General features: G+C 39.8%; 1 protein-coding gene across 2 annotated transcripts in view; it reads left to right on the plus strand.

Annotated features, from left to right (window-relative positions):
• The window catches only part of LOC124798288 (structural maintenance of chromosomes protein 6), a 218,138-nt gene that overhangs the window by 174,566 nt on the left and 17,323 nt on the right, over positions 1 to 26,249 (plus strand). For both annotated transcript variants that reach the window (XM_047261615.1, XM_047261614.1), the window contains 2 exons: positions 11,396 to 11,605; positions 13,959 to 14,089. In XM_047261615.1, coding sequence (XP_047117571.1) covers positions 11,396 to 11,605; positions 13,959 to 14,089 — 341 coding nt within the window. The remainder of the gene's footprint in view (positions 1 to 11,395; positions 11,606 to 13,958; positions 14,090 to 26,249) is intronic.

Raw genomic sequence — 26,249 nt, forward strand, 5'->3', positions numbered from 1 at the left:
GGAGCAGCTACATTTGCTAATGATACATAGGGTCTAAAGAGTAGAATGTTTGGTGTGGAAGGGGTGGCAACTGTGAAATATTTATTGTTTTTTATCGGTGCATTTTGTATACACAAAGGATTACCTGTGAGATTCCGTGAAGTGGAGATCAGCAGTAAGGGAGATGGCTTTGGATGTGGAAAATGACCAAGTGAATTAGACTTGGGTAAAGATGTGTTAAGCTTTTGCCGGAAGTGGGGGAATTTATTTATTTATTTATTTATTTATTTTGTGGTGTGAGTCCAGACCATAAAGGTCACATTGAAAATCTTTACTGATCCAGGGGTCCCTATTTCTGACTTTTTGAAAGCTGCCTCTTCAGTGCCAACCATGAAAAGGTTCACATACAATATGACAGCCCTGGTTCCCCTCAGTTTGTTTACAGGTCTGGCCTCAAATGCTCAGTATCTATGGGTAAGGCTGATGTTTGCTAGAGTGGTGATAAATAACATTTTAGGGACAATTTCCAGAGAGCATTGGGAGAGAAGGTGCTCTTTAGCTGAGAGGTCATTTGTATCTGGAATGTTTGTGTTAAGTAAGATTACATTGTCAGTAAGGTAGAGGGTTCCAGTTGGTAGAGGTGGGTGTATTGGTTTATTTGACATGCCACAAAGTGTTATACTCCGTGTGGTCAAGTATTACAACAGTAGAGCATATTTGTGCAGGGAGGATAATGATAGAATGGTCATGGATAGCTTTGGACTCAACTGGAGTAAGGTTTTGAGTTATGGTGATATTTTTCAGGAAGCATTGGGAGACAACACTGGAAGTAAGGAATTCATTCAGGTCTTGGAGTGGATGTTTTTTTGGAAATAGGAGAAGGATCTTTTTGGGATTTGGATTAGAACTGTTTTAGGCAGGATTCAATTCTCACTCTATTCTGAGACAGGTATATTAATCTTCATTGCTTGTTTCCACCTTTGTGGTTCGGGTTGTGAATCAAGCACCTCCATTATTGTCTGTCTCTCCACCACTTCCAAATTTATTTTATTCAGTTTCATCTATCCGTTATGTTTTTCCTTCTCCTTGTCATCATAACATTGTTTGCTCTTCTTTGTACTTTTGTTTTTCTGCCCCTTAGTTCCATACATCTGTAGTACAACCCACCCTTTAACCTTCCTGGAATTAACATTTTCCTGCCATTTAAGACATCTTTTATCATTCCCATCAAATTTTCTATGTCCATAATGTTATTTCGTGCCCTATTTTGCATCAACATATTCATAATTTTCCTGCGAGTTATGATTTATGAAAAATGTTGATGGAGAAAAAACCAATGTAAAATGACGCTGGCATGGCAGTGGCCGTCAAGTAGTGTTTACAAGCATTACACGCATACGTTTCTTGACACCAGTGCACTCTACTTAGTGGTTTTGAATCATTAAATGGCTAAAAATTTGAACAGGTCATGCCGTATCTCCTGCTGCTACCAAGCTCTATGTGGCATGGTGGTTGGTGGGAGTAACTAGGTTTGTTCGAATAAAGACATCATGACCACTCATAATGATTTCCAAACTGTCTCTACTGTGTATGCACAGTTTCATGATTGTTGTAACACCTTTGTCTAACCATATTTAGCATGTTTCGTTGTTTGGCCACTTGCAGTGCTAATTGACACCTGCACTCATTGTGCTTTGCTCAAATGATTTTGATTCAGACACAAAACCAATAATGTATTTCTTCATACTGAGCAAAGTGTGTTTCGAGAATTTATTCCCATTGTCACAATATTATGAGAAGGAAAGTTGCTACTCACCATATAGTGGAGATGCTAGAGTCACAGATAGGCACAACAAAAAGATTTTCACACTTAAAGCTTTCGGCCAATGGCCTTTGTCAACAGTAGACACACATAGCCCCACACACACTCACACAAACACAACTCCTCACACACATGACTGCAGTCTCAGGCAACTGAAACCACATTGTGAGCAGCAGCACCAGATCATGATGGGAGTGGCGACTGGGTGGGGAAAGGAGGAGGCTGGGACGGAGAGGGGGGGGATAGGGGGATAGTATCGTGGGGATTTCGGACAGTGAACTGCTGCAGGTTGGGCGGTGGGCAGGGGAGGTGTGGGGGGGGGGAGTGGAAAAGGAGAGAAATAGAGAAAAATAAATAAAAAATAACATAAAAGAAATAAAAAAGACTAGGTGTGGTGCTGGAGTGATGGCTGTGTAGTGCTGAAATGGGAGCAGGGAAGGGGCTGGATGGGTGAGGACAGTGACTAACGAAAGTTGAGGCCCGGAGTGTTATGGAAATGTAGGATGTATTGCAGGGAAGGTTCCCACATGCTTAGTTCAGAAAAGCTGGTGTTAGTGTGCAGGATCTATATGGCACAGGCTGTGAAGTAGTCATTGAAATGAAGAATATCATGTTTGGCAGCGTGTTCAGCGACAGGATGGTCCACTTGTTTCCTGGCCATTCTTGTTGACAGACAGCTTGTTGGTTGTCATGCCTACATAGAATGCAGCACAGTGGTTGCAGCTTAGCTTGTAGACCACATGACTGGTTTCACAGGTAGCCCTGCCTTTGATGGGATAGTTGATGTTAGTGACCGGATTGGAGTAGATGGTGGTGGGAGGATGTATGGGACAGGTCTTGCATCTAGGTCTATTACAGAGGTATGAGCCATGAGGTAAGGGATTGGGAGCAGGGGTTGTGTAAGAATGGACGAGTATATTGTGTAGGTTTGGTGGACGGCGGAATACCACTGTGGGAGGGATGGGAAGGATAGTGGGCAGGACATTTCTCATTTCAGGGCACGACGATAAGTGCAGCATTTACTTATGTACTTTTTGTGATGTTACCCAAGCCAACGATATGAGTGATAGTTTGCTTGTGTGTAGTCTTCTACATAACCAAGGAGGCACAGTACCTGAATCCTCTGAAAGATGACTACAGTGCAAGAGACACAGAACAATACATATGAAAACACCCAAAAAATGCTAATGTAAATATTTGCACTTGACAGTGAGAAGACATTCTCTAATTACATTGTGCTAAGCATGAAGAAGTACATATCTGGTACATTGTTTCATTATTTGAATATAGGATGACAGCTGCAGGCTTTCGAGAACACTGGTTATGATGTATGAAATTGAGTCAAATGTTTCTACTTCCCAGATAGTTACCAGTTCCAGTATCATCAGCAGTTTTTATTAGATAATAAACAAATCCCTGACAAGCATTTTGTTATCTATTATGTGCTTATGTCATACATAAAGTGTGAAAATGCAAGAGGGAATTCTATATTTAATGTTTACAGCTTAAAACGTCATTTCTCACGTTTTACATTTTCCTGCATCTTACACCATTGTTTTGAAATCTCTTGAAAAGTGTAGAAACAGGATTTCACTGTAATTATCTTTGTGCTTTCATTTCATCCTCACCCCATGTCACTGTGTCATCTTTGAACAACGTGGCTATTGTTTTACCTAGCTTTCTAATTTCTATTGCTGGTTTGGGGTTTCTGAGGTGGAGTGGGTGATGGGAACAGAAGGTGGAGAGTTGGAGGGGCAGATGGGGAGGGGTAGCTGATGACTCAGAGGGAGGTAGCAGATGTATGTGATGGGTATGTTGAAGGGAGAAGCAACAGGTGCATGGGATAAGATTGTGACACGTGCACCAACACCGGTGAGCTTGTGCAGAGCTCTGTGACAATAACAATGTGGAGGAGTGGATTGGGAGGAGGTGACAGAACAGAGGAAGAGGAGACTGTTATGAAAGCAGCCTTGTAATATACCAGCTGTGCTGCAGTTTCTGCGTAGCTTTTGTTTCTGGATAGCTTTTATTGGGGCATGACCACCAACCAACTGTCTACCTGTATGAATGATGTGTGGCCAACGCCAAACTGTGGGCAAGAGCAGAAGTACCTCCGAGTGGCAGAACTCCCAATATTTTTTCCCACCTGCACCAGTTTTTCTGAACTACAGAGATTGGAATTATCCTTGCACCACATCATTTCTGAAATCCACATGGCTTCAATCTATGCTCACCCTTTACACCTGCACCATCTTCCCAACAATCTTCTCTTCCAGTCTTCTGTCATTACTCTCCCACATCCTCATAAGTGCTGCATGAACTCACTGGCTCCGGTTGCTGTCTCACGTTCCTGTCCCATGCACCTGATGCCTCTGTGCCCCATTCCTATCTCGTTCGCATGCTGCCTCCCTCAAAGCCAAATTTTATTCACGACTAGTAGATAATGTGGAGGACCCTATATTTCTCTGTCATAGATCTGTTTCAGCTTTATACCTCCCCCTCCCCTCTCCTCCCTCTCTCCACCACCAGTACTTCTCTTGCCTTTACTCTGCTAAAATAATTTTTGTACTTATCTTTTATCATTTGCTCTTTCACTTTCCTAACTTGTTTATCCGTAATATTTCGCAGACCACTCAATCTAGGCACAAGGTGATGGGCCTTCTCAACATCAGTAAATATCATAATCATGCCTTTATCAAATTCCCCCTCTTTTCTCCATCAAATCTTTTAATGTAAAGGTCAGATCAAACATTGATCTGTCTTTCCTGAAACCATACTCTTCTTGGTCCACTTCTCCTCCTAGTTTCCTCTTCACTCTTCCTTCCACTTGTCTCATTGATCTTAGCTACACAGGCTACAAGAGTGACCCCTCCGTAGTTATTGTATTCCTTCTTTTCACTTTCCCTCTTCTGGAATTTCTTTCATCTTCCAAATTATGCTAAATAGTACAACCACTGTAGCCCTACTGGTCCTGTTGCTTTTATCATTTCTGTGGTCACACATCCACTTTCATATTCTGTGTGGCTTTGTATATATGTAAGCCAGGTATCTCTTCTTCTTCTTCTTCTTCTTCTTCTTCTTCTTCTTCTTCCTCCCTTGTGTCTTTATCATTCTAACTTACTTACTGCATTTAACATTCATCAGTTTTGAACACATTCTTCCCATTTTTATAGAATATTTCTTCTCTTTTTGTACCTTTGACTTCTTTATTTTTGCCTATCCACTTTCAACAAGCCATTTGCTTCTTAAGAAGATTTCTGAAACACCTCTATTCCTCTTCTTCACTACTACTCTTTCCTTGTTTCTTTCTTTAAACATCCATATCTTTATATTTTTTTCCCTTTCTCTATTAACTTGGCTGGCATCACTTCATGGGCTCCTTCAAATTTTACTGTAGGTGTTTGTAGCTGTGTAAATTCCTCTCTTTCCATAAGAAGATCAATCGTCGTCTTGATTTTTCTCTCTCCCAACCTATACATAGTTATTTTTTGTGAGTTCTTTCTAAATTATGTTTTTCCAAAAATTAAATGATTCTTCTGCAAAAGTCTATTAGCAAAGCTGCTTCTTCAGTCTGGTTACCATAACTGAAGGAGCCGGTCTGTTGTTCTTTCTCTTGCTCATTAGTCTCCACATGTGCAGTCACATCTCCTCTTATTATGACTTCTTTGTATTATATACATTTTTTCAGTACTTCTGAAAGCTTATAGGCATTCATGTACCTTTCCTGATAGAGGAACATAGACATGTGTAAAATCTGTTGTTCCACTATCAAAGCCAACCTTACTGTAATTATTCTATCACTAACCTGCTCAGTTTTTCCCCCACACATTGAACTAAATCATCTCTCAACACAACATCAACTCCATTTCATTATCATATTGATGATAGTGACTGTCATGCTATCTGGCAGGTCCCCCAGAGCCCCAGGAACTGGAAGTCACTTCCAGGGGACGCTGTAGCATTTTCCAAGACTTGAGCTTGCACAAACTGATGTTAAAGGCTGTTTATCCATCAGATTCACCACACCCAAAGGCATTTTACAACCTTCTGCGAGGTTTAAAGTATGCTGTCCCTAACATGGAGACGGATGCCTTTTGTAGCTGCTTCTCTGGGGTACAGACCCTACAGGCTTGCATCTTTCACCACCGACAATGTACTGAAGTCCACCTTCTCTATCACAGTCATAATTGGCATCTTCACCCAACAGCTCTGGACTTGGACCCTCTATATACAGGGTCTCTCGTTTAAGAGTTGTCAGGCGCATTTTCTCTGGTGTTTCAGCAAATATTTGCAATTTTTTCTTTTGTTCTCCCTCTCCCCCTCCCTCCACCAGTGTTTGCTCTTGGTTTGTTTTCTGTTACTACCAAAATGATTAAGTGGGGTTTCATGTGCCCATTTGATAGAACAGTCCCAAAATAGTAAAGTGTGATATTCATGTTATTAATATGTGTTAACAGGGACAGTAAAATACGAAGAATAACCAGTACTCCAGCAGTGACTGAGCAGTGCTTTTATTGCATGGCAATAGCAATCATTACACTAGGGGTCGCATGAGAGATGTGATTAGCAGTATGTGTTTGTGGTGTTTCCAGCTACACATACCATAAACAAAATTGCGAAGATCTATTGAGACACCAAAGACACCGTGCCTGATGATTCTTAAGAGAGACCCCCTGTATATGATCCTTGGATAGAGTGTGTCCCAGAATTTTAAAACCCGGGGGAACTCAGACTGATAGCTGCATGTTATAATTATATTAAGATTTAATGCATACTTCGGGACCAGGTTTCACCACACTATCTTACTGCCTTAGAGTGCTTCATTTCCATTAATGCTCAGTTTTTAAGTGATGATAATACTACATGCACTAACAAATCAATAATTACTACAGTTCCTCCAGTCTGCTTGTAATTTACTATGAATTGACTCACAACTTATAATACAAAGAATTGGTTAGATAAAGCATAAAGAGACAAATGTTTGGAGAATTGTGCTCTTAAAACTGAGAGTGGCTACAGTTGAGCAGTTCTTCAGATAATCTGTATTTAAAGTATATTCCAACAGGCTTTGGCACAAAAAACAATAAAACTGTTGCCAAATGACAGGCCAATAGTTTCAACAAGAATTTTGTTTAGTTGCTGGTATGTTCCAGTCAAGGCTGCTGTTCCAGCAGATGCTTATTGTATTTTCGTCACCAAAGTGTACTCGGCAGGCACTGACAATTGGTAAAGTCTTGCCTGGTAGCATTTATGTAGTCTGTGGCAGTGATTCTTGTAGGTCAAAAAATATCTAATTGCCAATATAAGAATTCTAAACAGCCACTAACTGGCAGCACTTACTGTTACTATTGTTTGCACATTTTCACAAACATCATTAGTACCTTTCCAGGCGATACACACTTCACTTGCTCCCTAGACCCACTGAATCTCTATCTTGTTAACCACTTCTGAGATTTGTTACAAAAGCAGATCCAGCTACTTAATATGTTCTCCATCTCCATATTGCCTTTGAAGGCAGGAGGGTGTGCAGTGGGGTTGTCCATTCCATAAGACTCTTTTCTACATCACTTTACTACATAAGTACCCTAAACTAAATTTATCCCTCTTGACTAAAATTACTTGCTGATTGCCATTCCATACCTTAAAAATTACTTCTTCCAATCAAAACTCTCGGCATCAGACATAAAATGTCTGCCATTCCCAGTGCTCCGAAACGAAGTGTCACTTCACTTGGATTTCTTGACTAGTATGGTGTACAGGATGGTTTATAAAGTTCCAGTTTCAAAACACTGGAAGAAATGAACCACTGCGCAGAATGCTGTAAGATTTGTATGGAATATTTTCAAACAAGGTGGAAACATTATTGGGGGGAAGGGGTGAAAATTTTACCACTAGATGGCACTGCAACTGACAGAATTTGCAAAAAAAAAAAAAAAAAAAATTAAAAATTAAAAAAAAAGGAGAAGAAAGAAGAAGAAGAAAAGTGTAGGGTACTTGGCTGTTTCTCAGTATGTACTCATCGTGATTCTCTCAGTGCACTTTTCTCGGAACGGTGATAAGAACTGTGACTATGCACAAGTAGCTCTGCAGACACTCCAGACACTCAGGGGTATGAAAAAAGACATTGGTATGACGTCTGATGGAGGTCTGGAGAAAATGATTACATAATTAAAAAAGATAGGCTCTTTTGAAGACAATGTGATCACAGCATTGCAGGAGGGGGTTGAGCAGTGATGTGCAAACATAAAACAGTGCATGAGAAGCTGCCTGAACTTTGGGCATAACTGTGAGAAAGGTGCATAACATTCTACCAAATATCCTGCATTGCTATTCATACAAAATTACCCATGTTCAAGAGTTGCTTTGTGTAGATGTGTGCGTAGAACCATTTTTATGCAAGATTGTGTTCCTCTGCATATTGGACAGCCAACGAAGCAGCTGCTGCAGAGGTATTTTGGAAATGGCTAGAGTTGTCAACCATTATTTCGATACAGCCTAGCCATCAAGATCACCTGATATTAATCCAAGTGACTTCTTAATGTGCTGTTATTGGAAAGATGCTGTGTTTAGTTGCTCTGATTGAAAGTGTAGCTGAATTAAAGGCACACATTGTGCAGTGCATTCTGAACATGACCCCTATGACACTCTGATCTATTGTGGAACTTGCTGTTCCTCGATTTCTCTCATCTGTTGTGGTACGACTTAGCTGTGGTGGATGGGCTTACATAACTAACAGTGCCACAGATGTTGACTGCCAAACTTGAGCGGTCTTGCTCAATTCACAGTACAGTTTGTTTAATGTGCAGCTCACGCCATAGCTGTTGTATTGTGATTTGTCTGCAATTTGTAGCCAAATCTATTTACATTATGGTGCTTACAGCACCATCTACTGGGAAATTTCTATTTTTTTTCCATGACATTTCCCCCTTCTTTGATAATATACTGTTCAAATTTATTGTCATTCCAAGCAGTGGGTCTTTTTCTACAGTGTTTTGAAACTGGAACTTTAATTATAATCACACTGTAAATATGTAATTCATTATTGGGCACTGTCCAACAGCCCATTTAACTGCAGGCTGTTGCAGTTTGCCCATTTTGGAAGCCCACTCCCTGTTATCATAGCCTTAACTGAGGCATAACAGAGAGCCTGTGTGACATGGAAATGCTGTAGTAGCACATGACAAATGTCAATGAACAAATAGTTCTAATTAAGAGTACAGAGTGTCATACTTCGCTGATCACAGAGTATTTATGAAAGTGACACTTTGCTACTGACATTTTCCTGCTGCTGTACCAAATGAAGCAAGTTGCATGTAGTTGTAATGAAGATTTGCGTAATGTGCTCTGTGGTTTTGACAGAGTTTACTGAGTGGAGGCTGTAAAGTAGTTCCAACCTATGTAAATGAGTCAAAGCCAGTGACTGGACTTAAGGGTTCAGTTGGTGTTAATCAGAATACCACCATTCTGGTGCCCAACCTTGTTTTTTATTATCCATTCTATACAAATTAGTTTTAGTAGTAACATTACATTTGTTTATCATATCTTTAATGTTTAGAATTATTTCTTTCACAATCTTTCAGTGAGTATCCTAACATTTCATTAACTATGTTTTACATTATCTGTTTGCTTATGAAAATTGCACTCAACTATATGCAGAATATACTAACTCATTTCATGGAGTAATTTTTGTTGTGAAAATAAGTGACAAAAGGGCAGTATTTTGTTGCAGGAAACAAGTTATTTTATGAATAAAGCAGTCTAGATCAAGTTCTTCTTTAACTGTCTTACAGGTTTCGGTGAAATTAAACCTCTTCAGATTTAAAACTAAAGTACACAAAGACTTCACTGCTGCTACTGGTAGCACTAACAACACACACCAGCTGACAATGGTGGTACCAGCAGTCCTGTGTTTTAGTTTTCAATCTGAAGGTGAAAGATAACTAATTTGGGTGAAACCAGTACTAATTGTTAAAAAACATGATCTAAACTGTCTTGTTCATAAAGTATGGAAATATATATGCAATTAATCAGTGCATATTTTTTCTCAAATTGAAGGACGAAATACTGGGGTGCTTCGCCACCAAAATAGATCTCATTGTACTATAGCATTATTGCAGCCTCAGTCTGTGATGCTTTAGAAGTATGTATTAACTTGTTAATTATGGCTACAAGTTCTTGTTATCGCTCTTACACAGCTACAGAAAATCTTAAAATTGTTGTGGCAGAGAATATTCGAAACTGAGCAATGGGAAGAAAGTACGACGTGAGCAAGAGTCATATTTGTGACTGGCGAAAAAACAAAATACGACTTCAAGAAACAAACAGTAATTACCAGGCATTTCACAGCCAGAAAGCTGAGCATCTGGACCACTAAAAAAGGGTCTGCAATTATGTGGATGATAAATGACAAGATGGATGCCTACTGACTAGTGAAATGTGCCACCTCAAAGCATTGGCTTTGCCAAGGAAGAAGGCATCACCAGTTTCACCATAGCTATCTGTAAAGATTTTCCAATCGAAATGGATTTGGCTTCCGGAGGAGAACTATCGTTGCTCAATGGTTTCCAGGCAATTATGAGGAAAAGGTAGTGAATTTTTACTGCTACATGAATGATTTGTGCCAGTCTATTGTGATCTATTTTGAGATGCCACTTGATAGCACCGTGAGCAGGAAAGGGGAATCCAGTGTCATGATATGAACTGGCGGCAATGAGAAGCAAAGGTGTACAGTGATGTTGTGTGTACTGGTGATGGAAAAAGGCTACCACCTTACATGATATTTAAAAGGAAAACTATTCTGAAAATATCAGTGAAACACATATTGTTAGAGTAAACCCAAGAGGATGGCTGAACAGTGACCTTGTGGTTGACTGGATGATGCATGTTTGGCAACATCTGTCTGGTGTGTTACTGAATTTATGTAATATTTTGGTTCTGGACAGCTTCTGCAGACATATATCTGAGGAAGTGTGAGACAAGCTACAAAAAGGGAAAAGTGACTTTGTCATAGTCCCTGGAGGCCTAGAATCTGGCCTGCAACCACTAGATGTGTGTATAAATCATTCAAAGCTGCACTTAAGCAGCGACACACGCGATGGATGGCCAATGAAAACCACAAGTTCGCACAAAGTAGAAAAATCAGGTGGGTGGTTTTCTCCCAGATTTGTGAGTGGGTGAAATGAGCCTGAGACTCCATTCCACTACCACTGGTGGAAAATTCTTAAAAATATCTGGTTCATAAATTCACTGGATGAAACCGAGTCGGCACTCTATGGGAAGATGGTGACAACAACAATTATTCTTTCACATTCTTTCTCTAGTGATGATGATGAAAGTGATGATGAATCATTACGTTAGAATATATTTTCTGTGAATAAAACACAAATTAAAGCCACTATTCCCCCTCTCCACCCACTTAAAATTAGGGTGCACGGATTATTCAGTGGCACAGATTATTCACATATATTATTTTGTTGCTTTTATACGCAAATGTTGGTGCACTAATAAAATTATGTAGAACAGCTGTAGCTATTTATTCGGTTGAAGTATTTCATCACATCATAGTTCATTCTAATATTAGATGTCTATTTCTAGGGAAAAATTGAAGTTGATGATGTGGCCGGCAAAATGTATGTGAGAGCATCTCCATCTGCTACTGGTAAAGATGAAAACCAAATGGTTGGTAAAGATGTAAAATCATTGTCTGGTGGTGAAAGATCATTTTCAACTGTGGGCTTAATTTTGTCTCTCTGGGCTGTTGCTGAACCACCATTTTATTTCTTGGATGAATTTGATGTATTTATGGTAAGTCTCCATACAGGAAATTGGGTCAAATAAACACAGTTTTAACTTACAATTATTTTACCTCATGCTAATGTGTTTTTTAAAGCATTTTGATACTGTGATTGATTTCTAAATCTTTTTGTAATAGTGGTTTTTTACAGTCTCTCCTTCCTTAACAGTTTTTACAACTTAAGTCCTACTAATTGTATCTAGTATATGCTCTTATTTAGTACCAAGATCATAAGTGATATTGTGAATGAATTTGGCATTTTCTTTTTTCATGTCCAAAACAAGCTATAAATTATTCATACACAGGAAAATTCAATGCATCATTCTCTTTACACACACACACACACACGCACACACATTGCTGTCTTCACAGTACAATATGTTTCTTTGTGCCAATCCCATAATAATATGGCACATGTAAGTTTTTGGATACAGAGTGCCATATTTCTTTTTTTGTGTTTTCGACCACCGTTTTCTGTGTACCTCCATATGTGGTACTGAGACTAAGGATTGTGGAGGAAAGGTTCATGACTGTTTTGTGGGTCTGTTTAAATTCCTCCCACCACCATACAGAATCCAGTGAAATTCTGCTATTGCAATGTTTGCCAAAAGCTAAGTTTACGCTGTGATGCCTAATTGAAATTTAAATCACGTAATGCATTTATATTTTCAATAGTGGCACTCTTGTAACAAAAATACGCATTACCAGTAATGAAACACAGCGTTCAGCCATTACTACCACAATGATACTGTGCACAGTATGGTTTAATCGTTGAGGTCGGCAGTGCACAAACACGAAACACCTGTATTCTCATTTCTTAACATGGAAATTGAACTATTTCTTTAAACTAGTTGAAATACACATGAACTCTGAGTAAAAAGACAGTATCTAATTTTAACATAAAATAACTACCAGTCATCACTTACGTCCTAAAATATAGAATGATTTATATTTAGGAACAGGAAAAAGTGCTTGTTTTTATGACGTTTCATGTTATTCATCGGATAATGGTTTAAACGAAATTGATCTGTTTCTTGTTATATCTCGTTCCACAGTTGAGTAGCTATCTGTAAGGTGGCCCCATGAACAGGAGGAATAAGATTGAGTTAGATACTGTTATAGATGATAGCAATGTAAGCAAGTTACTTCCAGTAATAAATGGAATCTAATTTGTTAAAAGAGCTATGTGTTTGGTATAAAAGCAGTCTCACCTAAAAATATATAGTTTTGGAAACATTAGTAGGCTTAGGGAAGTATACTAGCACTAATCGAGAAAATGTTGATTACTAAGCAATTTAAAATGTTGGTAGATTGTTGGGAAATGTTTCCAGAAGGTGGGATTGTTTAAAGTGTTGCTTTATGTTGTACAGACATTGACAAGGTTCATATCTTGTGTTTATGTACTATAGAACTGTTGTCATTGACATATAAGTTTATAGTGTACCAAAATACTGCCTTCTCCCGCACTGTTGAGTCTCTGACAGGCCACACTACAATGCCCTCATTTTTAGAAACATGGGACTAATGTTTGAATTTACTCTAACATCTGCCAGATTTGCTGTTTGATAATGTAAAAAGTATTTTCGTGTAGGGTTCACTTAAAACTACAATAAATGATTTGACTTTAAAACTAATAAGTTTTTAAAACTAATAAGTTTTACCAACAAATGGAACTAACAAACAGAACATGAGGGGAGTGGAAATAAATATTTGTTATGCAAAGTTGCTTAAATTGTCTTTTCTTTTGGTCTGGCAATTTGAAATATTGTTGAAGTATGTAAGTACTTAACTTCCATCATCCATTGACTGCCTCTGGACTGGACAGTACAGCTTTAGAATGGTTGACAATGCTGTCCTGAGAGCCTAATAGAAGGCAAAAGTGGAAGTAAATCTCTGTTCTCTTTCAGAATAGGTCTCTGGTCATAGGAATAGAAGATTAAAACTTTGTAGGTAACTGCACACATTTTCATGATAAAGTCAATCTTAAGTTTTGTATATGTATTTTATGCACTGTTTATAGCTTTTTGTAGCTTCACATGTAAGGTTTAGGATCAGCTGTTAATACATTTCCAACTAATGTTCTGTCCGATAATGGACAATCTGAGAAAACTGTGCTACTAGACTGTTCATTTATGTAGAACAAAGCAACTAAGTTTCTCCTCACTGTCATTTTAACATGTATAGTAGTTTATGAGTGTAACATTTCATATTTTTCTACTTCACTGCATTGCCAAAATAAATGGTTAGGTAATCATTAGGGTTAGCCATTAAGCTTGGATTGTGTGAGACATTCTCATAATATTTCAAAACGTAAACAGTTTCTGTAATTGGTGTATAACTTTATCATCAAACCTTTTCCAACAGGACAAGGTTAACAGGCAGATTGTTATGGACTTGCTACTGTTCCATGCCAATAGTAATGGATTCCAGTATGTATTTTTAACTCCTCAAGACACGTCATCTGTGAAGACTGGGAAAGATTTAACCATTCACTGGTGAGTTCTAGTTTCATAAATATTAAACTATGGTTTTCTTTTCAAATTAGTGGGTTCCCAGTCTTCATTGCTGCCTTAAGAGTCTTGGTACCCTTGTGCCCATATTCTGGTATATTTTCTAGTGATTCTAATGAAATATTTTTTATATACCTGTATAGATACACATCTTTTTCAGCATAGACTCAGTTGAGCTGTGATTTAAAACAGTATGTGATTTCCTCAAAAGTGCATGTGGAAATTTCTCTGTACCATGAAGGAATAATCAAAATTGAATAGATTTTTGGTTATGTATGATCCATTGTCAAATGATAAAATGTACAGAGCAAGAAAATACTGTCTGTCCACAATCAGTGTTTTATTAAAGTGACTACATGCTGCTCCACACATCGTGCACCTTATCAGGCAGACTAAATATGTGTCTGAGGCTTGACACACTGCAGTTTCTGCCATAGTCCAAACTTGAATTCTGTTTCTGGAGAGGTAATAATTGCCAGTTGAGGAAATTGGTTTGGTGTATGACATGCTTGGTGAATGGATTGGCCAAGGAAGAAGGTGTATCTGTTTTGTGGGGAAGATGTCTTTAGAGTTTTCTGTCCATTGCTTAGATGAGTATTGGCCTGTTGGAATAAAGCTGCAGGAGTGTGCTGAAGGGAAATTACCACTTCTAGTTCCACAGCTTCGTTGATGTAGTTGTCACTTTTGCAGGCACCTACAGTCCCAAGCAGTGGTGACTGCTACAGTCCTTGGATAGCACAGAAGGTATTAGATTTAATCGACAAAAGAATAAAATGTAAAAATGTACCCAGTGAAGCAGGCCGAAGGGAATACACTTAAAAATGAAATTGACAGAAAATTCAGAGTTTCTGAGCAATAATTGTTAGGACACAAACATAAGACTGTAGAAACATGCATAAGTTGAAGAAATATAGATGCTTCTTATAGAAAAATTAGAGGGACCTTTGGAGAAAAGAAAACCAGGTGAATGAGTATCAAGAGCTCAGAAGGTAGGCCAGTACTAAGCAAAGAAGGGAAAGCTGAAAGTTGGAAGGAGTAGAAAGAGGCTCTGTATAAATGGAACAAACTTGAAGACAATATTATAGAAAGAGAAGAGGAAGGAGGTGAAGATGAGATGGGAGTGTGATATTGTGAAAAGAATTTGACATATCACTGAAAGACATAAGTGGAAACAAAGCCTGTGGGAAAGACCACACTTTCCATTAGAATTATGGAGGTTTGCGGGGGAGCTAGCCCCACCAAAACTAACCCACTGGTGTGCATGTTATATGAGACTAAGAAAATACCCTCAGACCTTAAGAAGAACCTAATAATTCCAGTTCCAAAGAAGGTAAGTGCTGATAGATGTGGACATTACTGAACTGTAAGTTTAATAAGTCATAGTTGCAAAATATTGATCAAATTATTTGCAGAAGACTCAAAGAATAGGTAAAAACATATCTTGGGAAAGATCAGTGTGGATTCCAGAGAAATATAGGTACACATGAGCCAATACTAACCCTGTGAATTACATTAGAAGATTGGTTGAACAAAGTCAGATGCACATTTATAGCACTTGTAGATCTAGATACAGCTTTTGACAGTGCTGACTGAAATACACTCTTTGAAATTCTGAAGACAGCAGAGATAAAATACAGAGAGTGAAAGATTATTTGCAACTTGTACAAAAACCAAATTAGAGTTATAAGAGTTGAAGTATGTTAAAATGAAACAGTGGTTGAAAAGGGAGTGAGACAGGGTTGTAGCCTATCACCGACAGTTCAGGAAAAAGAAATTAAAAAGTTGAGGTTTGCAGATTATGTAACTCTGTCAGAGACAGCAAAGGACAAGAAAGAGCAGTTGAATGGAATGGATAGTGTCTTGAGAGATATTACAAGATGAACATCAACCAAAGGAAAACAAGGGTGAAGGAATGAGTCAGGTGTCAGGCGATGTTGAGGGAATTAGATTAGGAAATGGGGCACTAATAGTAATAGATGAGGTCTTCATTTGGACAGCAAAAAACTGATTTCAGCCACAGTAAAGAGGACATTAATGACCGATTAAAGCAAAAAAGGAATTTCTGAAACAGAGGAATTTGTTAAAGTCCCCTGTAGATGATCAAACTTGTCAAATTTTGCTCTTATCTATCCATAGATTTGTCAGACAAGCCCACACATGAGCCAGCAAATTTGTCAGTTTAACCTCACTCTTGAAGCATACATTTTTTATATGTATTTTGACATTAGTGGGATTGGCTAAAATTCACATAAAACATATCTAGCATTGACTCTGGCACTCTGTTTAGAGGAGGAGGAGGAGGAGAAGAAGAAAGGGGGGGCGGGGAGAAGAAGAAGGCTCTAGTCTAGGGAATGGTTTAAATTGAGGGAGAAATATATATGTGAAAACCTGTTAAAGGAAATGTTACACTTGGGCCCTTATGATTACACCAACTTTTTCTGAATAGACAGTGAAACTTTTAATGATTAGATGTGTGGCTGGGCCAGGAGCTCCACCTGCAGGGAACCGAGCCACTGAGTGCAAGTCTTCTTGGATGGGGCCAATTTGGTGACTTACATGTCGATGAGAATGAAATGAAGAAAGCAACACTCGGGTGGAGAAAACCTCCACCCCAGCCAGGAATTGAACCTGGGCCCCTTGCATGGCATTCCAACATGCTCACACTCAGCTTTGGCAGTGGACAAAACTTTTTAATAACTTGTTTAGAGTTACTTTGCCCTCACATTGGAAAAAGAAGATATAACTATGTGAAAATTTATTACCTTCTTCCTAAAATCCACAAACCCAATCATCCCGGCCGCCCCATTGTAGCTGGTTACCAAGCCCCCACAGAACGTATCTCTGCCTACGTAGATCAACACCTTCAACCCATTACATGCAGTCTCCCATCCTTCATCAAGGACACCAACCACTTCCTTGAACGCCTGGAATCCTTACCCAATCTGTTACCCCCGGAAACCATCCTTGTAACCATTGATGCCACGTCCTTATACACAAATATTCCGCACGTCCAGGGCCTCGCTGCGATGGAGCATTTCCTTTCACGCCGATCACCTGCCACCCTACCTAAAACCTCTTTCCTCATCACCTTAGCCAGCTTCATCCTGACCCACAACTTCTTCACTTTTGAAGGCCAGACATACCAACAATTAAAGGGAACAGCCATGGGTACCAGGATGGCCCCCTCGTACGCCAACCTATTCATGGGTCGCTTAGAGGAAGCCTTCTTGGTTACCCAAGTCTGCCAACCCAAAGTTTGGTACAGATTTATTGATGACATCTTCATGATCTGGACTCACAGTGAAGAAGAACTCCAGAATTTCCTCTCCAACCTCAACTCCTTTGGTTCCATCAGTTTCACCTGGTCCTACTCCAAATCCCATGCCACTTTCCTTGACGTTGACCTCCACCTGTCCAATGGCCAACTTCACACGTCTGTCCACATCAAACCCACCAACAAGCAACAGTACCTCCATTATGACAGCTGCCACCCATTCCACATCAAACGGTCCCTTCCCTACAGCCTAGGTCTTCGTGGCAAACGAATCTGCTCCAGTCCGGAATCCCTGAATCATTACACCAACAACCTGAAAACAGCTTTCGCATCCCGCAACTACCCTCCCGACCTGGTACAGAAGCAAATAACCAGAGCCACTTCCTCGTCCCCTCAAACCCAGAATCCCCCACAGAAGAACCACAAAAGTGCCCCACTTGTGACAGGATACTTTCCGGGACTGGACCAGACTCTGAATGTGGCTCTACAGCAGGGATACGACTTCCTCAAATCCTGCCCTGAAATGAGATCCATCCTTCATGAAATCCTCCCCACTCCGCCAAGAGTGTCTTTCCGCCGTCCACCTAACCTTCGTAACCTGTTAGTTCATCCCTATGAAATCCCCAAACCACCTTCCCTACCCTCTGGCTCCTATCCTTGTAACCGCCCCCGATGCAAAACCTGTCCCATGCACCCTCCCACCACTACCTACTCCAGTCCTGTAACCCGGAAGGTGTACACGATCAAAGGCAGAGCCACGTGTGAAAGCACCCACGTGATTTACCAACTGACCTGTCTACACTGTGACGCATTCTATGTGGGAATGACCAGCAACAAACTGTCCATTCGCATGAATGGACACAGGCAGACAGTGTTTGTTGGTAATGAGGATCACCCTGTGGCTAAACATGCCTTGGTGCACGGCCAGCACATCTTGGCACAGTGTTACACCGTCCGGGTTATCTGGATACTTCCCACCAACACCAACCTATCCGAACTCCGGAGATGGGAACTTGCCCTTCAGTATATCCTCTCTTCTCGTCATCCGCCAGGCCTCAATCTCCGCTAATTTCAAGTTGCCGCCACTCATACCTCACCTGTCTTTCAACAACTTCTTTGCCTCTACACTTCTGCCTCGACTGACATCTCTGCCCAAACTCTTTGTCTTTAAATATGTCTGCTTGTGTCTGTATGTGTGGATGGATATGTGCGTGTGTGCGAGTGTATACCTGTCCTTTTTTCCCCCTAAGGTAAGTCTTTCCGCTCCCGGGATTGGAATGACTCCTTACCCTCTCCTTTAAAACCCACTTCCTTTCGTCTTCCCCTCTCCTTCCCTCTTTCCTGATGAGGCAACAATTTGTTGCGAAAGATTGAATTTTGTGTGTATGTTTGTGTTTGTTTGTGGTCTATCGACCTGCCAGCGTTTTTGTTCGGTAAGTCACCTCATCTTTGTATTTATATATAATTTTTCCCACGTGGAATGTTTCCTTCCATTATATTGAAAATTTATTCTCTTCTTCTTGGTCCTCTAATGACAGTTCATCACAACATGGGAACATATAGCATACAGCACCATGGAAGAACTGGAGAGCTTCGATATTTATTTATTTATTTTCCTCTCCCATTTGTATGTTGTGTGTAGAATATTGATTTTCTTCTAAACTTTTACGTGCATACTATATGGCTGGGAAAATTTGACATGTCCACTATTCACTAGTTTGCTAATTGCCAGTGCTATTTAGTTTTTAACCTTGTTAATAGTTTCCATTGTTGTGGAAACTCACAATACAGTGCGGTAGATTAATATAAACTCTTTTTCACAAAACATATCTGGAGAAACATCAACACATACAAAGTCCATCATCTTGTCAAATTTTCCATCAATCAAAATTTCTCTCCTTCATGCTCTGTGTTTGACAAAAATGTCAAACAGTGCTGCACAAAGTCAGATATTTGGCGAACATAGTAGTTTGACAAATTCTTTGATTGTGGAAGCGGGGCCTAACCTCTATTAAAATTTAAGTATTAGGTAGACTTCTCTGAAGGTGTTTGTCAGGAGTGTAGCTGGTACCAAAGTGAACCCGAATGACAAATATTCGGACAGAAAGAAAGCAGAAGCTTTTTAAATATGATATTGCAGTGCCTGTGTTATTCTGAATTATTATGCAATGTACCTATGCAAGTATGTCCAAAGGAAGAGGCACTGTGGCGATTCCATCTTTTATAAAATGCGTTAAATGTACACATCGACACTGGGCAAGCGACTTTCAAGTAAAATGTCTTCCCTAAATGGGAATGTAGATAATGGATGCACAAGTACACATTGTAGATACATGGTTGATGCCACAGGGAAGTTTGGGTGTGGCTGTGAGTCATGCATGGGTAACCAAATGGTAAGGCCACTGCTCGCAATAAGGAGATATCCAGATTCGATTCCTGGTCCGGCACAAATTTTCGTTGTTGTCATTCCATTCTAAGCTGATGGTTGTCCATGTTTACAATTGCAATTATATTAAAAGTTTTCAAACTGTGGTGCTATAGAAGAATGCTAAAGATTAGATGGGCTGATGGAATAAGTACAGAAATAGTAGGTACAGAATTGTGTGAAACAGAAATTGATGACCCAACTTGAAACAGGAGGGATTGGTTAGTAGGACACAACCTGAGGCATCAAGGTATAGTTAATTTGATAATAGAGGAAAGGTGTTGGGGATATTCTGAACCCCTCTCTGTTGTTGTTGTTGTTGTTGTCTTCAGTCCAGACACTGGTTTGATGCAGCTCTCTATGCTACTCTATGCTGTGCAAGCCTCTTCATCTCTGAATAACTACTGCAACCTACATCCCGCAGCCAAATATCGAGTTAATCAGGATTAAATGCTGACTTGACCGCAGTTAACTTTTAATTGGCATTGGTGCAGTCGGCCCTTGGTCTCCCTCTACGATTTTTTCCATCCATGCTGCCATCCAATACTAAATTGGTGATCTCTTGATGCCTCAGAATGTAGCCTACCAACCAATCCCTTCTTCTAGTCAAGTTCTGCCACAAATTGCTCTTCTCCCCAATTCTATTCAGTGCCTCTTCATTAGTTACGTGATCTCCCCTTCTAATCTTGAGCATTCTTCTGTAGAACCCCATTTCAAAAACTTCTATTCTCTTGTCTAAACTAGTTATCATCCATGTTTCACTTCCATACATGGCTACATTCCATACAAATATTTTCAGAAAGGACTTCCTGACACTTAAATCCATACTCAATGTTAACAAATATCTCTTCTTCAGAAACGCTTTCCTTGCCGTAGACAGTCTACGTTTTATATCTCTTCTACTTCGACAGTCATCAGTTATTTTGCTTCCAAAATAGCAAAACTTATATCTTCCTTTCTAGGCACTGTCCATTCCGTTCAGCTGCTCTTCCAGACAGACAGACAGAGTTACAATGTCATCAGCAAACATCAAAGTTTTTATTGCTTCTCCATGGATTTTAATTCCTACTCCAAATTTTTCTTTAGTTTCCTTTACTGTTTGCTCAATATACAGATTGAATAACATCGGAGATAGGCTACAACCCTGTCTCACTGCCTTCTCAACCACTGCAACTGCCATCTGGTTTCTGTACAAATTGTAAATAGTCTTTTGCTCCCTGTATTTTACTCCTGCCAACTTCAGAATTTAAAGGAGAGTATTCCAGTCAACATAGTCAAAAGTTTTCTAAGTCTACAAATGCTACAAACATAGGTTTACTTTTCCTTAACTTATCTTCTAAGATAAGTTGTAGGATCAGTATTGCCTCGTGTGTTCCAACATTTTGATGGAATCCAAACTGATCTTCCCCAAAGTTGGCTTCTACCAGTTTTTCCATTTGTCTGTCAAGAATTTGTGTTAGTATTTTGCAACCGTGACTTATTAAACTGATAGTTCAGTAATTTTCACACCTGTCAGCACCTGCTTTCTTTGGTATTGGAATTATTATATCGTACTTAAAATCTGAAGGTATTTTGCCTGTGTAAAACATCTTTCTTACAAGATGGAAGAGTTTTGTCATATACCAGATGGAAGAGTTTTGTCATAGCTGGCTCTCCCAAGGCTATCAATAGTTCTAATGGAATGTTGTCTACTTCTGGGGTCTTGTTTTGTCATAGGTATTTCAGTGCTCTATCAAAGTCTTCACACAGTATCATATCTCCCCCCTCTTCATCTCTGTCCTCTTCCATTTCCATAATATTGCCCTCAATTACATCACCCTTGTATAGACACTCTATATACTCCTTCCACCTTTCTGCTCTCCCTTCTTTGCTTAGGACTGGTATTCCATCTGAGCTCTTGATATTCATACAGATGGTTGTCTTTTCTCCAAACATCTCTTCAATTTTCCTTTAGGGAGTAGTGATACATGCTTCCACAATCTTTTACTTTTGTCCTCTTAGCCATCCCTGCTTAGCCATTTTGCACTTCCTGTCGATCTCATTTTTGAGAGACATTTATATTTCTTTTCGTCTGGTTCACTTAGTGCATTTTTGTATTTTCTCCTTTCATCAATTAAATTCAATATCTCTTCCATTACACATGGATTTCTACTAGCCCTTGTCATTTTACCTACTTGATTCTCTGCTGCCTTCACTATTTCATCTCTCAAAGCTACCCATTCTTCTTCTACTGCATCTCTTCCTGCTGTTCTTTTCAATTGTTCCATAATGCTCTCTCTGAAACTGTCTACAGCCTCTGGTTCTTTCAGTTTATCCAGACCCATATCCTTAAATTTCTATCGTTTTGCAATTTCTTCATTTTTAGTCCACAGTTCATAACTAATAAATTGTGGTATGAGTCCACATCTGCCCCTGGAAATGTCTTCCAATTTAAAACCTGGTTCCTAAATCTCTGTCTTACCACTATGTAATCTATCTGAAGCCTTCCAGTGTCTCCAGGTGTCTTCCATGTATATGACCTTCTTTTATGATTCTTAAACCAAGTGTTATCTATGATTAAGTTATGCTGTGTGCAAAGTTCTACCAGCCAGCTAGGTCTTCCATTCCTTATCCTCAGTCCATATTTGTCTCCCTTTTTTGTCTCCCATAACTATCTGAATTATTCTTTTATCGCATCACACATTTCTTCATTCTCTTCATCATGTGCGGAACTAGTTGGCATATAAACTTGCACTACTGTGGTAGGTGTGGGCTTGATGTCTATCTTGTCTACAATAATGTGTTCACTATGCTGATCATAGTAGCTTGTCCACATTCCTATTTTGTTATTCATTATTAATCTTACTCCTGCATTACCCATATTTGATTTTGTATTTATAAACCTATATTCACCTGACAAGAAGTCTTGTTCATCCTGTCACTGAACTTCACTAATTCCCACTATATCTAACTGTAATCTATCCATTTCCCTATTTAAATTTTCTAACCTACCTGCCCAATTAAGGGATCTGACATTCCATGCTCCAATCCATAGAACACCAGTTTTGTTTCTGCTGATAACGATGTCCTCCTGAATTGTCTCCACCTGGAGATATGAATGGGGGATTATTTTACCCAAGAGGATGCCATCATCATTTAACCATTCATTAAAGCAGCATGTCCTCAGGAAAAATTACAGCTGTAGTTTCCCCTAGCTTTCATCCGTTCACAGTACCAGCACAGCAAGACCATTTTGGTCGATGTTACAAGGCCAAATCAGTCAATCATACAGACTGTTGCCCCTGAAAAGGCTGTTTGCCCCTCTTCAGGAACCACACGTTTGTCTGACCCCTCAACAGATAACCCTCCGTTGTGGTTGCATCTACAGTACGGCTATCTGCATCGCTGAGGCACGCAAGCCTCCCCACCAACGGCAAGGTCCATGGTTCATGGGGGAACCCCTCCCTATCACTTCTGAAATCCAATTATTATTCATTCATGTGCTTTTTTTTTAGGTACAGCAACACTAAGTCTGTGCAGTCTTTTAAGTGAGAAGGTATTTTGAAATAATACTTAAAACTCAAGTGCTCATCTGATTCTCGTGGCTCTTCATCGAATATATGGCTCATTTAAAACATGGCTTGCTGAAAACAATAATTTATTGTCTAGATAGGACGATCGGGTTTGCTCTGCTGGTTTCTGTTTTTTTTTATCATTCCTTTTATTTTGTGTCTTGTATTTCAGTATAATGTCACAAATCTGATTCCGTTCTGATATAAATCATTCATTTGTGCATAACAATTCCTTAACAGTTTCATGATGATAACAATTCCATGACTTCTACTTAACAACTGCTACTCTGTAGCTACTACTTCAGAAAGGGCACAAAAATCCAATAAATTGCAGTACAACGATGTTAAACAATATCAAGTTTATATCCAACGACATTAATACACAATTAGTTCTTTTGCAAATTATTACAAAAAACATATTATAGAATAGAAAAAGCTTCCAAAATATAAGTTTTATTGCCCAGATTGCAGTTGATACATATCCTGATTACTAGTTCAGAAAAGTTATATTGCCATCTTCAGATCATTAGATACATAAATTATGAAGGCCGTATGTGTGGCATATTGGCATCTAGCCATTGAAAACACACAGGTAAACTCGCAGAAAAGACACTCCCATGCAAGACTAAGTACACTAAAATAAAAGCCGTACTTTATCAGTTTCTGCAGTTACGATTTTTATTCTAATGTACTTAGTGTTCCATGAGGGTGTTATTATTCACATATCCGATGATCTGAAGATGGCTATATAACTGTGCTAAAACTAGGAAACAGAATATTTATTAATTGTGATCTGGGCAATAAATTGTATAATATGGAAGCTTTTTTTACACTGATATAGAGATTGCTTTCCTTCTGACAGCGTAAGAACATAACATAATATAGAATGACATTAATAATTTGAAATCTATAGTACTAATAAAGACAAGTCATAGTTTAACTTTGTTACCAAAAATCTCCAAAAATTCGTGACCGATTTACTTCAAAATTTTACACGATACTGTAATAAATGTTCAACAGACATAGGTTTCATGTTTTTTAAATATATATGTAGTTTAATGTTGTTGCCAAAAATCTCAAAATATTCTTGAGAGATTTACTTCATAATTTTACGTGATACTCTAATAAACACACAGAATGACGTAAGTGACCTTTTTTTAAATGTATGTGTACTAAATAAAAGAGAAACAATATAAGGAATAGGATAGATTGCTACTCACCATAAAAATGACGTATTGAGTTGCAGATAGGCACGACAAAAAAAAACTGATGCACATGCAGTTATCGACCAAAATCTTCTGAAGCAGAGAAAACATACATTCGCACAAGAAAGCACACCCTATTCACACATAGCCACTGCCACACTTAGCCGTCACCATCAGCAGCTCTGACAGGAATGCGACTGTCACGTGAATAACAATTTGGAATGGGGCGGGGAAGGGGAGGAATAGCTGGTTTTGGATGGGGAGGGGAGAGGGGGGGGGGGGGGGGGGAGAGCAGTGTCTGGCAGGATGTGGAGAGATTAGAGACCGCCAGACACAGCACCAGGAGGTGGAATAGAGGGGAAGGAATGGGCAGTGAAAAAGGAGGAGAGTGGAAAAGGAGGGGAACAGGGAAGGGGAAAGGACAGACAGGAACATTGGCAGAGGGCGGCACACAAAAAAGGATGTCAGAATGTGAGAGGGGAGGAGGTGATAGGAGGGGCAGGTGGATACTCTTGGGTGGAGGGTAACGGGGGAATGGGTTGCCGTAGCTTGAGGCCGGGCTAATTTCAGGACTGAAGAATGTGGTGTAAGGATAACTCCCATCTGCACATTTCAGAAAAGCTGGTGGTGAAGGGAAGGTTTCGGATGACCTGGGTTGTGAAGGCCATTGAAATAAAGAATGTTATTTTGTGCTACAGGGTGGTCTACTTTGCTTCTGGCCACAGGTTGGCAGTGGCTATCCATCCTAGTGGACAACTGGTTGGTAGTCATACCACAATAAAAAGCTGCGCAACAGTTGCAACACAGCTGATACACAATATGGCCGCTTTCGCAGGTGGCCCGGCATTTGATGGGGTAAGATAAGCCTGTGACAGGACTGGAATAGGAAGTGCAGGGTGAGTGTATTGGACAGGTCTTGCACCTAGGTCTTCCCCAGGGATATGATCCTTGTGACAAGAGGTTAAGATTGGGAGTGGCATAGAGATGGACTAGGATGTTGTGGAGGTTGGGTGGGTGGTGGAACACTACTTTAGGAGGGGTGGGAGGGATCTTGGGTAGGAAGTCCCACATTTTAGGGCATGATGGGAGATAATCAAAGCACTGATGGAGTATGTGGTTCAGTTGTTCCAGACTGGGGTGATATTGTGTGACAACTGGCACACACTTTGGTAACCAGCTCTTCGGCTCTTGGGGGTGGTGGGAGGATTGGGGGTGTTTGGGGAAGTGGAACAGGAAGTCTGTTTACGAACTAGGTCTAAGGGGTAGTGCCTGTCTGTGAAGGCCGTGGTGAGACCTTTAGAACACTGGAAAATGGATTTCTTGTCACTGTAGATTTGCAGTCCCCAGTCAGTGAGGCTGTATGGAAGGGACATTTTGATGTGGAAGGGATGAGAGCTGTCAAAATGTAGATACTTTTGGTGATTGGTGGGATTAATGTCGATAGAGGTGTGGATGGAGCCATCAGAGAGGAGGAGGTCAATGTCCAGAAGGTGGCACACTGACTTGAGGAGAACCAGGTGAAGTATATGGGAGACAAGGTGTTGAGGGAATGAGGATAGGGTGTCTTGGCCTTGACTCCAGATCATGAGGATATCATCAGTGAACATGAACCAGGCCAAGGGTTTTCGGGTTCTGGGAGGCTAGGAAGGTTCCTTCTAAATGGCCATAAACAGGTTGGCATGGGAGAGTG

This window comes from Schistocerca piceifrons, chromosome 5 (genome assembly GCF_021461385.2).
Source record: "Schistocerca piceifrons isolate TAMUIC-IGC-003096 chromosome 5, iqSchPice1.1, whole genome shotgun sequence".
Classification (NCBI taxonomy): domain Eukaryota; kingdom Metazoa; phylum Arthropoda; class Insecta; order Orthoptera; family Acrididae; genus Schistocerca; species Schistocerca piceifrons.